Here is a 13163-nt window from a genome sequence, read left to right as displayed (position 1 = left end):
ATTCTTACAACTGTTACTCTTTCTATTATTTTATCTTTATTGGTAAGAATTAAGTTGAGTATAGTTGATCCACTACTTCTCCTCTACCTTTTGAGTGGCAAAGTTGTCAGCTTGGCATATCAGAAACCTATTTGATCTTCCATTTGCTGCATAGTTTGTCTCCCATTTGATATCAGAATAGTTAAAGACTTGCATTAATACAGTTTTATTGTATTTACTATTTATTTATTTATTATATTTACTAATTTTGTCAAACTTTGGGAGACAGGGGAGGATAGGGGAGTCTGGCATGCTATAATCCATGAGTTGCGAAGAGTCAGACATGACTTAGCAACTGAGCAACAGAGCAACAGTGAATATAGTAGTGTGTTTTTGAATACCTTAGCTAACTGGATAGTAAAAAATTCATCAATTTCCTCTGCATCATTGGGTGGCTTGTAATATACACCTATAGCACTATCATTTCTTTTTCTTCTAATTTTCACCCAAATCCATTCCCAAAAGCTTTCGTTGTTGATGTTGTGCATTTCTATAAAGGTGTTATGATGCCTTTCATAAAATGCAATTCAACCTCCCCTTTTGTTAGATCTGTTTCTTTTGAACAATTAATATCCTTCTAGCAGCACATTCCAATCATGGTTTCCACCCCACCAAGTTTCAGTAATGATAACAATATTATACCTGCCCTCATATTCTAGGACTTCAAGTTTACTCTGTCTGTTCCTCCTTACTTTGAGTGTATAGGTATCTGAGCGGTTATGTTGCATCCTATTTCTGCTATTTTATACCTGAGTTCTCCTTCTCACCATTCCCTTCCTTGTTGTCTGATTGGTTATTGTGGGATTTATGTTTGGGGTTATATCCTAAAGATTCATCTTCCCCTTCCAGTTTTGGTTTAAAGCCCTTTAGATAAGTCGAGGCAATTGTTTTCCAAACAATTCCAATTCCAATTTCAAACAATTGTTTCCCAAACAACAATATTCCCAAAGTCTTCTTCATTTTACAAGGAAGGAAATACAGATTAAAACTGCACATACAGAAAAAGGGCCAGTTGTACTATTGATCAAAGGCTGCCTATCTGGGGAGGGCCACAAATAGTTATTAATTTCATTTACTATTCTTGTATCTTTATTACAAGTGCAGGGGGAGATAGTCATGGATTTTTCAGCTCCCTAAACCAAGATAATTTGCCAGGTTTCAGGACTATAGCTTGCCTTACAAGCAAGGGTGTTTCTGTGCATGTGTTGCAATTATTGTTCTGTCTCGTGCAGTAAAATGGTTCTGGTCAGCCCTGGAGTGAAGTCAACAATAATGGAGGAAAGAGGTCTACATGTCTTTTGCCAACCTTTGCTTCAGCAAATGATAGACATTTTGTAATTTGTTGAGTCAGGATACCAGAAGGTTGTTTTAGATTTCAGTAACCATGATTCACTATTGATGTCACATAACATTTATAAAACTTTTTTATTGTTTAGCCAATGAAATCTAAGACTGCAGTTTTCAGTCCCGGCTATACTTAATTGACAATTCTTCAAAATGGCTACCAGCCTCCTCAGAACCTATGAGGATTGGCCATTGAAATAGATCCACTGCCACCTAGAGGCCACTTTAAACTGGTGTGCAGGACAAGCCATTTTGCTGCAATTCAACCTTGGATTCAGACTTCTTTTGTATACCAAGTGAATATTTCTTTTTAAAGTTGATTCACATGGCAAGTTGCTGCACAATATTAATACAGGGGGTCTACTGAGATCCTTGGATCTTAGCATACTTTGACCTTGAGCAGTAACTGAATTTCTAGTTAACTATAGGGACAAATTAACTTTGGTTTGATTTGTCAAGCTATTTCTGGAGTTTTACTTAAATGTTCTTTTTGCTTTATTTTGCTAAAACATTCATATCCAAAACTCTCTTTTCCAGAGTATGCCTTTGTTGCAGAAGTACTGTATTTACAGTTGAAAAGGAAACAAAAGCTCAGGGAGCTCAATCATATTGACAATATTCAAACATTGGCACTGTGCTCATTTCCTTTAAAAATAAAGAGCTGATAAAAAGTACTGTAGTAACTGAGTTGGGGTTTTGTATTTTTATAAACTGATATATCATTGGAATATGACATAAGAGAAACTATTAAAAATGTACAAAGATATTTCAAGTCAGTGTTGGAAACGTGAAAAACATGAGGGGACATTTTATCAAGCATGCTTGCCTTATGAAAAAGCTATGAAATGACTTTAAATATATATATGTTAAATATATATATAATGTTCTAAAAAACAGCATTTTCCCATGGGAAGGATTCTTATAATTGGTTTCAAAATCTTATTTCAAATCCATTAGTCCATTTATAACTTTTACCTTTTTCTATTTATTTCATCCAAAAAGAATTTTGTTAAATCTTTAAACTTGTATGAAACTTTCACTAAGAATTAAAGGAAACTTGCCCAATGTAGTAAATTATGCCATTATGACAGTTTGTAATAACCAAAAAGCAATTAACAAGCAATTTCCAAAGATGATTAAGAAAGGAAATATGTGAACCTTGTGTCCTTTTAAGAATAGAATACAGCTGGAAGGGACCTTGGAGGTTTTTTAGTCTAGCCCCCTGCTGAAGGAGGAGAATCTTTACCATCTCAGACATTTTTTAAAGATTCGAACTGCCATTTGGGCCACAATGGCGTTCCCCTCATCTCTTAGTACTCTAAATTTATCAGAGATCGCTATTTTGTAATCTCCTCATGAGAAGCAACTGTCTGTAGCATGTCTTGTGGGCGATCTTGGTAGTCGTCTTGTCCAGGGAGGAATCACTCAGGCCATGGGTGAAATTCAGCAGGTCCTGACAGGTTCTGGAGAACCGGTAGCAGAAATTTTGAGTAGTTCGGAGAATTGGCAAATGCCACCTCTGGCTGACACCCAAGTAGGGTGGGAATAGAGATTTTGCAATATCCTTCCCCTGGAGTGGGGTGGGAATGGGAATTTTGCAATATCCTTCCCCTAGAACAGGGTTGGAATGGGGATTTTGCAGTTTCCTTTCCCTGCCATGCCCACCAAGCTGTGCTCAATGAACCTGTAGTAAAAAAAATTGAATTTCACCATTGACTCAGGGTCTTTATTTCATGTCAGTCTCTGCTCTCATTGAAGCCATATTCATGTCATCATTTCTTCCCTGGAAGTTTTCAGAAAGCTAAGAAAATTTGGCTATAAATTGACATAACGAGGCAAAGGAACTTAAAGATTAATATTGCTAATTGGAACTGATGGACGATAAATTTAAAAAGACACATGGTAGATTGATGTTGCACAGGTAACTGCAGCAGGGATGTTTTATGCAAAACAATGGAAGAGTTATACTATTCCCACAGTGAAGAAGAATTTGATTTTGAAAATGTCCAAACTTGCTGAAAAGGTGAAATTAAACAGTTTGGTCAGAGAACAAACAAAAAAAATATTTTTGAAAGATATGAATCCTTATATGGATTTTTTGCTGAAAAAAGAAAAAAGGATTTGTGGATTTGAAGACTAGGAAGGATGTGAATTAAAGGAGGGGTGTGTGGGGATTTGCAAAATATTTAAGAGGACCAAGGAACAAATGTGATTGTATTACTCTATTTTAAAAGCTGGAAGTCATTTATATGCTTCTCAACTTTAGTTTTTCTTTTCCTGCATGTTTTTGATTATCTTTTATAATATGAAAACTCTTAATACATATAAATAAATAAAATACCCTAGCAAATGGCAGGAGAAATTTTTAATTTTACCTCAGTTGCAGTCCTTATGAAAACTGGGGGACGGTTGTATCTACACCAGCTACTTGTAACAGAAAGAAAGCTTCCATTATCACCAAAGCACTCATTTCTCTTTTATTACAAATAGACACAGTATGAGACCTTAGTTCACTTTGGGGCCTATGATTTAATGAAATTAATTTTGCCATTTCCTTTTTATCTTAAATCATGGTCACTTTAGGTACAAGTGTGAATAAGGAGGCCTTGCTTCTCCATTAGTATTTACTTGGCTGGCCTTATATGAGCTTGAAAGCTAAACACAATTAGGCTTGGTTAGTATTCAGATGGGAGATTTCTATGTAATAACAGGCCTGTAGATTAAACATAACATAAAAGAAACACACAAAAGAAAACCACATGAATGTGCCCATGAATTCAGCAAGACTTGAGTTCAACTCTAAGGATGCTTCTTAGGTTTCCAAATATTGCCTCTTAAAAAATGTATTTTCTTGCCTTCAGGCTATATCCACACAATATACTAATCCATGGCAAATAATACCCAATCACACTGATCTTTATAAGATACATACTGACGGGACCCACACAATATATTGGACCAAAATTATCCAACCACAATGTTTAATTAGAAAAGCCATCTCACAATCTATGACTATTCCTCAAGGTAAAATTAGATCTGTATTCATGCTAGATCTCGAGCTGGCAGACTACAAGATTCTTATATTCTCTTTTGTCAGATATCAATCAAATCTTTACTATGGTCAAAGACCAGCATAATTGTCAGATATGCAGTTTGCCATCTCTGTTGCTAATTTGTTGGCCACTTGGACAGGACTTTTATAGCTCCTGGGCACTTTTGCCTTCATGGGCCTCTTCCTCTATAAAATAGAGTTATTAAAAATTATGCTTCCATTATTTCCACAGTGGCATTTAATATATGACTGAGCTTTTAATTTGAATGGTGTATATATTTTATTTGTAATTTATGAGCTTGCATTCTATTTATTGTGTATATTTTCAAGGCATGAAAATACTTCATTTTTATTCTTGCAGATTTTTAAAAATTAAAATATTTTCATGGCCCCTAGGCACTGTACTAACTATGCTTAATGAATAAGTTGGTCCTGCAACTAGGCAGTCATTTCCTTTACACTTAATGTTTCTAGTGTGATAGTGAATTTAATCTGGATTCTTTTATTTTAAAATGTACATTATGCATAGCATGCTTGTCTTCTTGATGTCTTTTGAAAATATGGTAGAAGCTCCCTAATTCCTACACAATCTTTAGCCAGGTTGTCTGGGAATTATGGAAAATGAGATCCAACAACTGGTAGGATACCAGCTTGGATGAAGCTGATACTTACCAGTAGTAAGGATGACAGCAATGAAGTTGGTCATCAACCTAAAGTGAACTGTCTTCTCCAGCAATTCCCAACTGAAACTGTAGTAGTAACTGTAATCAGAGATGGGATTGTAAATACTGGGAAGCAGACTTTGTGTCTGTTTTCATATAACATGATTAATCCATATCAATTTAAGATCTAGTGATTGTATAATAGATGAAGTCTGCCTAACCTTAACTTTGCTGAGGTTTATTTTTTTGGAGAGAAGGTCTGTGTGAATCCATCCCATGTAATTACTTTATGATTCAGTGAATTCTATGAAGCCAGAACATAAATTAAATGAGTAACTAAAGTCAGTGTGTTATATGAACATTTCCTCTGTCTTAATGCCATGTATAGAGTTGCCATATTCATTAATATTAGTGTTAAATCCTGCATCAAGAAAAATGACTTGCTACAGGCATTCACAATTACAGCATCTGAATATAGGCCATAGATTTAATCCCTATGTATATGAATATGAAATGGGTGTGTATCGGTGTACGTGACTAGCATGCTATATCACCAAATAATTATAAGTAGGAGTGGATGGAAGGACATCATACCCCACATCATTTGCATTTGGTTGTTTGATACGTATCTGGTTAGGGATGGAAAAGAAGTTAAAAATAAAACTTATATTTTATTCTTAGCTGAAATATAATCTTATTAGTTTCAATGGGTCAATACTGTATCCGATGCTATTCATGCAGGGAAGACACCAAGAAAGTAGCTCTGAGTTTTGAGCTAGGAGTTAGACTGATTATCAAGCTGCTAAGGCAACACAGAAATGTTTATAGAACAGCTGGTGTGTAACCTTCAAAGAAGTAAAAAGGAAGTCTTAAATTATTGTCTTTAATGAATTGGATTTCTGCAGAAAACTGTGTATGTCCCCATGTCACTCTGTGTGCACATGGGCTGTTTTAAAATGGATGCCTCAAACTCAGCACAATAATGCCATGAGCCTTATCAAATAGGTGACTTTGATACCTGTGTAATCTCCTTCCACATTCTCTTCACTGTAATGAATATAAATTCTTGCTGAGACAGATAAGGGGAGAAAGTTACATTTCCTCAACAGCACACTATTTGCAGTCAGAAAACATACTAGTATAGCAGGGGTAGAACATCTGGATGCCCTATAGCAAAAAATGGGGCATTTGGTGAACGGTGAAATAACATTAAATCAAATTAAATAAAGAAGACTGAAAGGAAGCTCCTCCTCCAATTTCTGGTGTCCTCATTTATTGTTTCTTCTCTTGTATTGTAGGGAATTTTAAAGGTCTGTGTAAGCAAATCGATCACTTCCTCGAGGACACAGAGTATGAAGCCGACACAGCAGAATATTTCCTCCGTAAGTCTGCAACTTCTCTTTCTGTTTCTTCTCTGAGCAGAGCAGGGGTGCCCTTCATTCTCTTCTGATGACATTAGACAAAACATATTACCCTGGTTGAGCTACCTGAATAGAACACCTCTCAGGCTTTCTGGGTATTTGCCTTAAAATGTTGTGTTAAAATCCCATGCTGTGTCTTTTGCAAGTATGTTCTCATTTGGTTCCCTGATAATTTATTTAAAAGAAAATCTTTAAGAGGATACTTTTGCCTCCATATGCTCTGAAGATTGCAAAAGCCAAGGGCATGACATTAATTTCTAAGATGGGTTATTATTCCACAACCCCACCAGTTGTGCTATCTTTTATTTATGGAAATTGTCAGCACCCCAGAATTGTCAGCCGTAGGACAATGTCTAAGAAGAAACAGCAGGGTGTAGTGGTTCATGCATTTGTGGAGACATCCAGCTTTGAGCTGACCTAGTGAACTTTGTACCAGTCATCATTTCTTACCCCAAATTACTTTACAGGGTTGTGGTCATGGGGGCAAATTAGAAGAGGAAATATGCCGCCTTGAGCTCCTGGAAGAATGGGAGGCTATAAAACTAATATAGATAGGCATAGAATAATATAAATTAAATTGGAGGGAATCCATTTCATATACTGTTGTTTTAAGCTCAATCAAAAAAAGTACTAAAGTTGACTGGCTGTAGTGAATGGTGTATATGCATGAACACAAACGCATGCACACATATTCTGCAATAAGCACAAGAGGAATTTCTGTCCCAATTGTTTCTTTTGTGTGCTCCTAGAACATAAGACCACTAGCTCCCAAGAGGGCAGAAAAATATGCCAACATAATTTGTAGTGCCCTGATAATCAAACCCTAATTGGCCTCAGTAGCAAATCTTTCAAGTGATTCTGGGGAATCATTTAAGGGCAGGGATCCATACAGTCCTTTGGCTTTCTCTCCACTCCACTCCAAATCAATTGTCAACAAAAAAGAAGTCACCGATTTATGAGGCTGAAACTCTCTAGTAGAAATCTCATTTGGGACAGAAGCAATACCCTTTTTCCAGTTTAAATTGACTAACAGCCAATCTTTTTACTGACCAGTTTTTGAAAGACCATTAAACATATGTGTAATAAAAAGGCTAGTGGTCTTCCAGAAGACCAGTATACTAGTGCATTTAAGGAACCTAAGTAATGTCTGAATATGAATTGCAAAAAAAAACCCCAAACCCCAAACAAACAAACAAAAGATATCAGGCAGCATTAAAGTAGGTATCACCATAGTGGTTTAGTGGTTTATTAGCATTTGTAGGCCGCCCTTTTCCCTGAGGGGACTCAGGGCGGCTCACAGAAAACCAGGGAGAGGGGAATACAATATTAAGACAACAACATATAATAAAAATAGTAAGCAACATTCATTCATCATTCGGGCGGGGTAGCAATTCTTATCCCCAGGCCTGACGGGCGAGCCAGTTCTTCAAGGCTATGCGGAAGGCCTGGACGGTGGAGAGGGTACGAATCTCCACGGGGAGCTCGTTCCAAAGGGTCGGGGCTACTGCTGAGAAGGCCCTCCTCCTTGTAGTTGCCAGCCGACACTGGCTGGCCGATGGAATGCGGAGGAGGCCTAATCTATGGGATCTTATAGGTCGTAGGGAGGTAATTGGCAGAAGGCGGTCTCTCAAGTATCCAGATCCACTGCCATGTAGGGCTTTATGGGTGATTAATAGCACCTTGAAGCGCATCCGGAGATCGACAGGTAGCCAGCGCAGCTCGCGGAGGATAGGTGTTATGCGGGTGAATCGGGGGGCACCCGCAATCACTCGCGCGGCTGCGTTCTGCACTAGCTGAAGTCGCCGGATGCTCCTCAAGGGCAGCCCCATGTAGAGCACATTGCAGTATTCCAGCCTAGAGATCACAAGGGCCCGAGTGACTGTTGTGAGGGCCTCCCGGTCCAGGTAGGGTCGCAACTGGCGCACCAGGCGTACCTGGGCGAATGCCCCCCTGGTCACAGCCGTTAAATGGTGGTCGAATGACAGCTGTGGATCCAGGAGGACTCCCAAGTTGCGAACCCTCTCTGAGGGGTGTAGAATTTGACCCCCCAGCCTGAGTGTTGGAATGTTTGCCAAATCTTTGGGAGGGAAACACAACAGCCACTCGGTCTTTTCTGGGTTGAGCACAAGCTTGTTAACCCTCATCCAGTCCATAACGGCCTCAAGACCCCGGCCCATCACGTCAACCGCTTCATTGATTTGGCACGGGGCGGACAGATACAGTTGAGTATCGTCCGCATATTGATGGTATCTAATCCCGTGCCTGCGGATGATCTCTCCCAGCGGTTTCATGTAGATGTTGAATAGTAGGGGGGATAAGACCGAACCCTGCGGCACCCCATAATTTAGGGGCCTTGGGGACGATCTCTCCCCTCCCACTAACACCGACTGCAACCTGTCCGAGAGGTAGGAGGAGAACCACCGTAGCACAGTGCCTCCCACTCCCACCTCCCGCAGTCGTCGCAGAAGGATACCATGGTCGATGGTATCGAAAGCCGCTGAGAGGTCAAGGAGGACCAGGATGGAGGGATGTCCTTCATCTCTGGCTCTCCAAAGATCATCCATCAATGCGACCAACGCGGTTTCTGTGCTGTAACCGGGTCTGAAGCCTGACTGGAAGGGGTCTAGATAGTTTGCTTCCTCCAAGGACCGTTGGAGCTGGAAGGCCACCACCTTCTCAACAACCTTCCCCAAGAAGGGAAGGTTGGAGACCGGGCGATAACTATTGAGGACAGCTGGATCCAAGGATGGTTTCTTCAGGAGGGGTCTCACCACCGCCGCTTTCAGTGCGGCGGGGAAGTTCCCCTCCCGAAGGGAGGCGGTTACAACCGCCTGGATCCAGCCTCGTGTCACCTCACTGCAGTTAACAACCAGCCATGAGGGACACGGATCCAGAGCACAGGTGGAGGAACTTACAGCTCTCATGGCCTTGTCCACATCCCCGGGGGTAACGTCCTGAAACTCAACCCAGAGCTGTTCTACTTGATCCCCCTGTGCCTCGGCTGGAACTGCAGGTGTGGAGTCCAAGTCCGACCGAAACCGAGCAATTTTGTCCGCTAAGAATTGGGCATATTCTTCAGCTCTGCCCTGCAGGGGTTCCCCCGTCTCCCTTTTGTTCAACAGGGAGCGGGTTATCCTGAACAGGGCGGCTGGGCGGGACTCAGCGGATGCAACCAGGGTGGCTATGTGTGATCTTTTTGCTGACCTAAGTGCCCTAGTATATTCCCTGGTGCAGGTGGTTACCATTGCTCGGTTCGATTCGGACTTATCGGACCTCCAACGGTGCTCTAGGCATCTCCTCCGGCGCTTCATCTCCCGGAGCTCCTCAGTAAACCAAGGGGGTCTCCGGGATCCGCCGCCTCGGAGGAGCCGCAGTGGCGCAATCCGGTCGAGGGCCTCTGACGCTGCCAAGTGCCACGCAGCAGCCAGAGTCTCCACCGGACTGTGGGCGAAAGTGTCAGGAATAACCCCAAGCTCTGTCTGGAACCTTGATGGCTCCATAAGGCGCCTGGGGCGGAACCACCTGGTCGGTTCCTCCTCCCTACAGTGAGGGTTTGGCCTCCGGAAGTCGAGCCTCAGTAGGCAGTGGTCTGACCACGACAGGGGTATGATGTCGCTCCCCCTCAGACCAAGATCGTAAATCCACTGCTCCGAGAGAAATACAAGGTCAAGCATGTGTCCCGCTGAATGGGTTGGGCCTCGAATTACTTGGGTCAAGCCCATGGCTGTCATGGAAGCCATGAACTCCTGCGCCCCATCAGAGTTTTCACCGAGCGATGGCAAGTTAAAGTCCCCCAGGACCATCAGCCTAGGGAACTCAACTGCCAGCTCGGCTACCGACTCGAGGAGTGAGGGGAGGGCTGCTGCAACGCTGTTGGGAGGCAGGTACGTTAGCAGCAACCCCACTTGACCCTTGAGGTCCAACTTTAACAGCAAAGACTCACACCCGACAATCTCCGGAGCAGGGACCCTACGAGGAACTAACGACTCCCGGATGACGGCGGCCACACCCCCACCCCTTCCCTGGGCTCTCGGCTGATGCAGCACCTGAAATCCTTCTGGGCACAGCTCTACAAGGGGGACTCCTCCCTCTGGGCCCAGCCAGGTTTCAGTAATACATGCCAGGTCTGCCCTCTCGTCTAAAATTAAGTCCCGGACGAGAGGAGCTTTATGGACGACAGACCTGGCATTTAGCGACAACAGCCTGAGACCAGGGTCCTGACTACTTACGCCATCTGGTCTCGGAGTGGGACTCCCAGGGCCGGAAGGAGGGATCTCTGTGATGTAGCGAACCCTCCTTCCCCGGTAATGGCCTGCCCTGAAGTCCCCGCCGTATCTGCCCCTCCCTGTTATGACCGCAATACCCCGACCCTCTCCCGTGTCTCTGGTCCCCTCAACCACCCCTATAGCCCCCGCAACCCCCGGCAGGTCCTCCGAATCACACATACTCATACACTCCCCCAAACAGTCCCCACGTAATAGTTAAAAAACACAAAATTTACAACAATATAATCATAAAAGTGGGACATTCATTCATCTCATACGAACCTCATGCATAGCCCATACAAAGAAAGAAGGAAAAAAAAAAAAGATGAAAGAAAAGAGTGAAAGTTAAAGTAGTTGCGCAATTGATTAAAAAGTTTTAAAATGCGAGTTCAGTTTGTTGCCATCAACTGTCCATCCACAGCCCAGACCACAGTTTCCTTCTGGGGATAGGCACCAGTAGTAATGATAGTAATAGTCAGGGCTAAGACAGACAGGCACACAGGGCCTAGGTCTATAGGTGTGGGAGATCTGATAAGCAGAGTCCGAGGCGGGAGGGAACCAGTGATGGTAAAAAGGCAGCGTTGATGGAAAGAGCAGCGTCGAAGAATAAGGCAGCGTTGGTAAAGGAAACAATGCTGGAACAGGGGGTTATGTTGCTGGAAAGAGTAGTAACAGTACCAGTAACAGCGTTGGTAGAAGGGACAGTATTGGTAAGGGGAGCAATGTTGTTGAAAGCAATGGTATCGCTGTAAAGCTGAGTTCAATATGGAGGAGGGGGGGGGGCATCCGGAAAAGGCTCCAGCTACGGCACACCCAATCAGCCGCCCGCTTCGCCAAGGCCGGACCAAGCCCCCATTTGAAATCCCCAACTCTAAACAACGATGATGAATAATCAGCCCAGTCAGAGTTACCATAAATTCCCCAAGCTCTCCGAGCTGTCCACCAAGCTGTTCGCCAGGCTTCAGAGCTGGTAGAAAAGGGGCCGAAAAGCCCCGCCGTTGCTGAGGCCGCCGCGAAACGCCCTCAATCGTCTCCGCTCCCAGTGCCACCGTGAGACCGCTATACTCGCCGCCAAGGGTGCCCAGCCGCTGCCGAGGCCGCCGAAGCCGCCGCGGAACGCCCTCCGTCGCCTCCGCTCCCACCATGTCCATGCGGCCGCTGCCGCTGCGGCCGTTGCGCTCACCGGCAAGGTCTAAAGCCCGCAAACGGCAAAAGGCGTTGGTTTCGCTCCATTCATGGCCCGTACAGGTCCTCCGACTTCCTATCATCCCGGGGGACCCTGGCAAGGCGGTAAAAGGCTGACTCCACGGGCTCCCGAAGCTTTTTTCCGTCAAGCCTTCTGCGACGAAGGAGCCCTGGCCGCCATTCTGATCCTCGCGCATGCAGATATCTGGATTCTTTTGCAGCCCAAACCAAACTGCCCATGAACAGCAATGATTACTGGTAGTGAATGGAGGAAAGAGCATCCTGCAGAGCATTAACCATACAACAGGAACACCAAGGATGCCACTCCATCATCAGGTCAAGATTTTTCATGAGACATTATAGATTATCTGTAAGTAAAAGCGTAAATTGGCAATAGACTGAAATCTTAAAGCTAGAACAGCTGAAGACACATATAGACTGACTTTCTGAAGGGCAAAAGATAACAAAAAGTGTTCAGTGAGAATATTTCACCTCTTTAGCACATATTGTGCATCGTATTTATTTCATCGTATTTAATACAGTGTCTTTCTTCTGGGGTTAGAAAGATATCCTGATGAATCCAAATTATCAATATTATGGTTTAATATGATGGCCTGGTTTATTCAACATTCAAAATAATAATGGAATGATGAGTTCCCACAATGTAATTTGGAATCACAAATTATCCAATCCCATTACAGCCTAATCTGGTGAGTTGTATACTTCAAGACTGAATGACTCTAATTAGGTTAGGACTCTAACCTAATTTTTTTTCCAGGCTCAATTTTCCAGACCCACTCTCGAATCTAGCTTGCTTCTGTGTGGAAAATCTTCAGCTCCATTTTGTTTCTGAGCCAGCATAGCCTGCTTGGCTGGGGATGATATGGTAGCAGTTGAGCCCTTGGTTCAAGTTGACATACTTGGGTATGTCAGGTTAGAGAAAGCTGCAGTAAATTTGAGCTCCAAATGTATTCACATATTTTTCTTTAAACAGAGGCGAAACCTCAACTGCAGGTTTGCTTTGCTTCCTTCTGAGGGACATTATATTGCCGTGATTCTGTTTATACATTTGGGAAGAGGTAAAATACTATTGGATCCAGTCTCCCAGGCTGCAGAAGTCAGAGGTGGGTTGCTCCCGGTTCAGCCCAGATTGGGCAAACTGGTAGTAGTAGCAGCGGGAGGCTCCAGCCACCCG

General features: G+C 43.0%; 1 protein-coding gene across 1 annotated transcript in view; it reads left to right on the top strand.

Moving 5' to 3' along the window:
* The window catches only part of CACNG2 (calcium voltage-gated channel auxiliary subunit gamma 2), a 157603-nt gene that overhangs the window by 131700 nt on the left and 12740 nt on the right, over window positions 1-13163 (top strand). The window contains exon 2 of the mRNA XM_032220706.1: window positions 6396-6479. Coding sequence (XP_032076597.1) covers window positions 6396-6479 — 84 coding nt within the window. The remainder of the gene's footprint in view (window positions 1-6395; window positions 6480-13163) is intronic.

Source organism: Thamnophis elegans, chromosome 7 (genome assembly GCF_009769535.1).
Source record: "Thamnophis elegans isolate rThaEle1 chromosome 7, rThaEle1.pri, whole genome shotgun sequence".
Lineage (NCBI taxonomy): Eukaryota > Metazoa > Chordata > Lepidosauria > Squamata > Colubridae > Thamnophis > Thamnophis elegans.
This window is presented reverse-complemented; position numbering and strand designations above follow the sequence as displayed.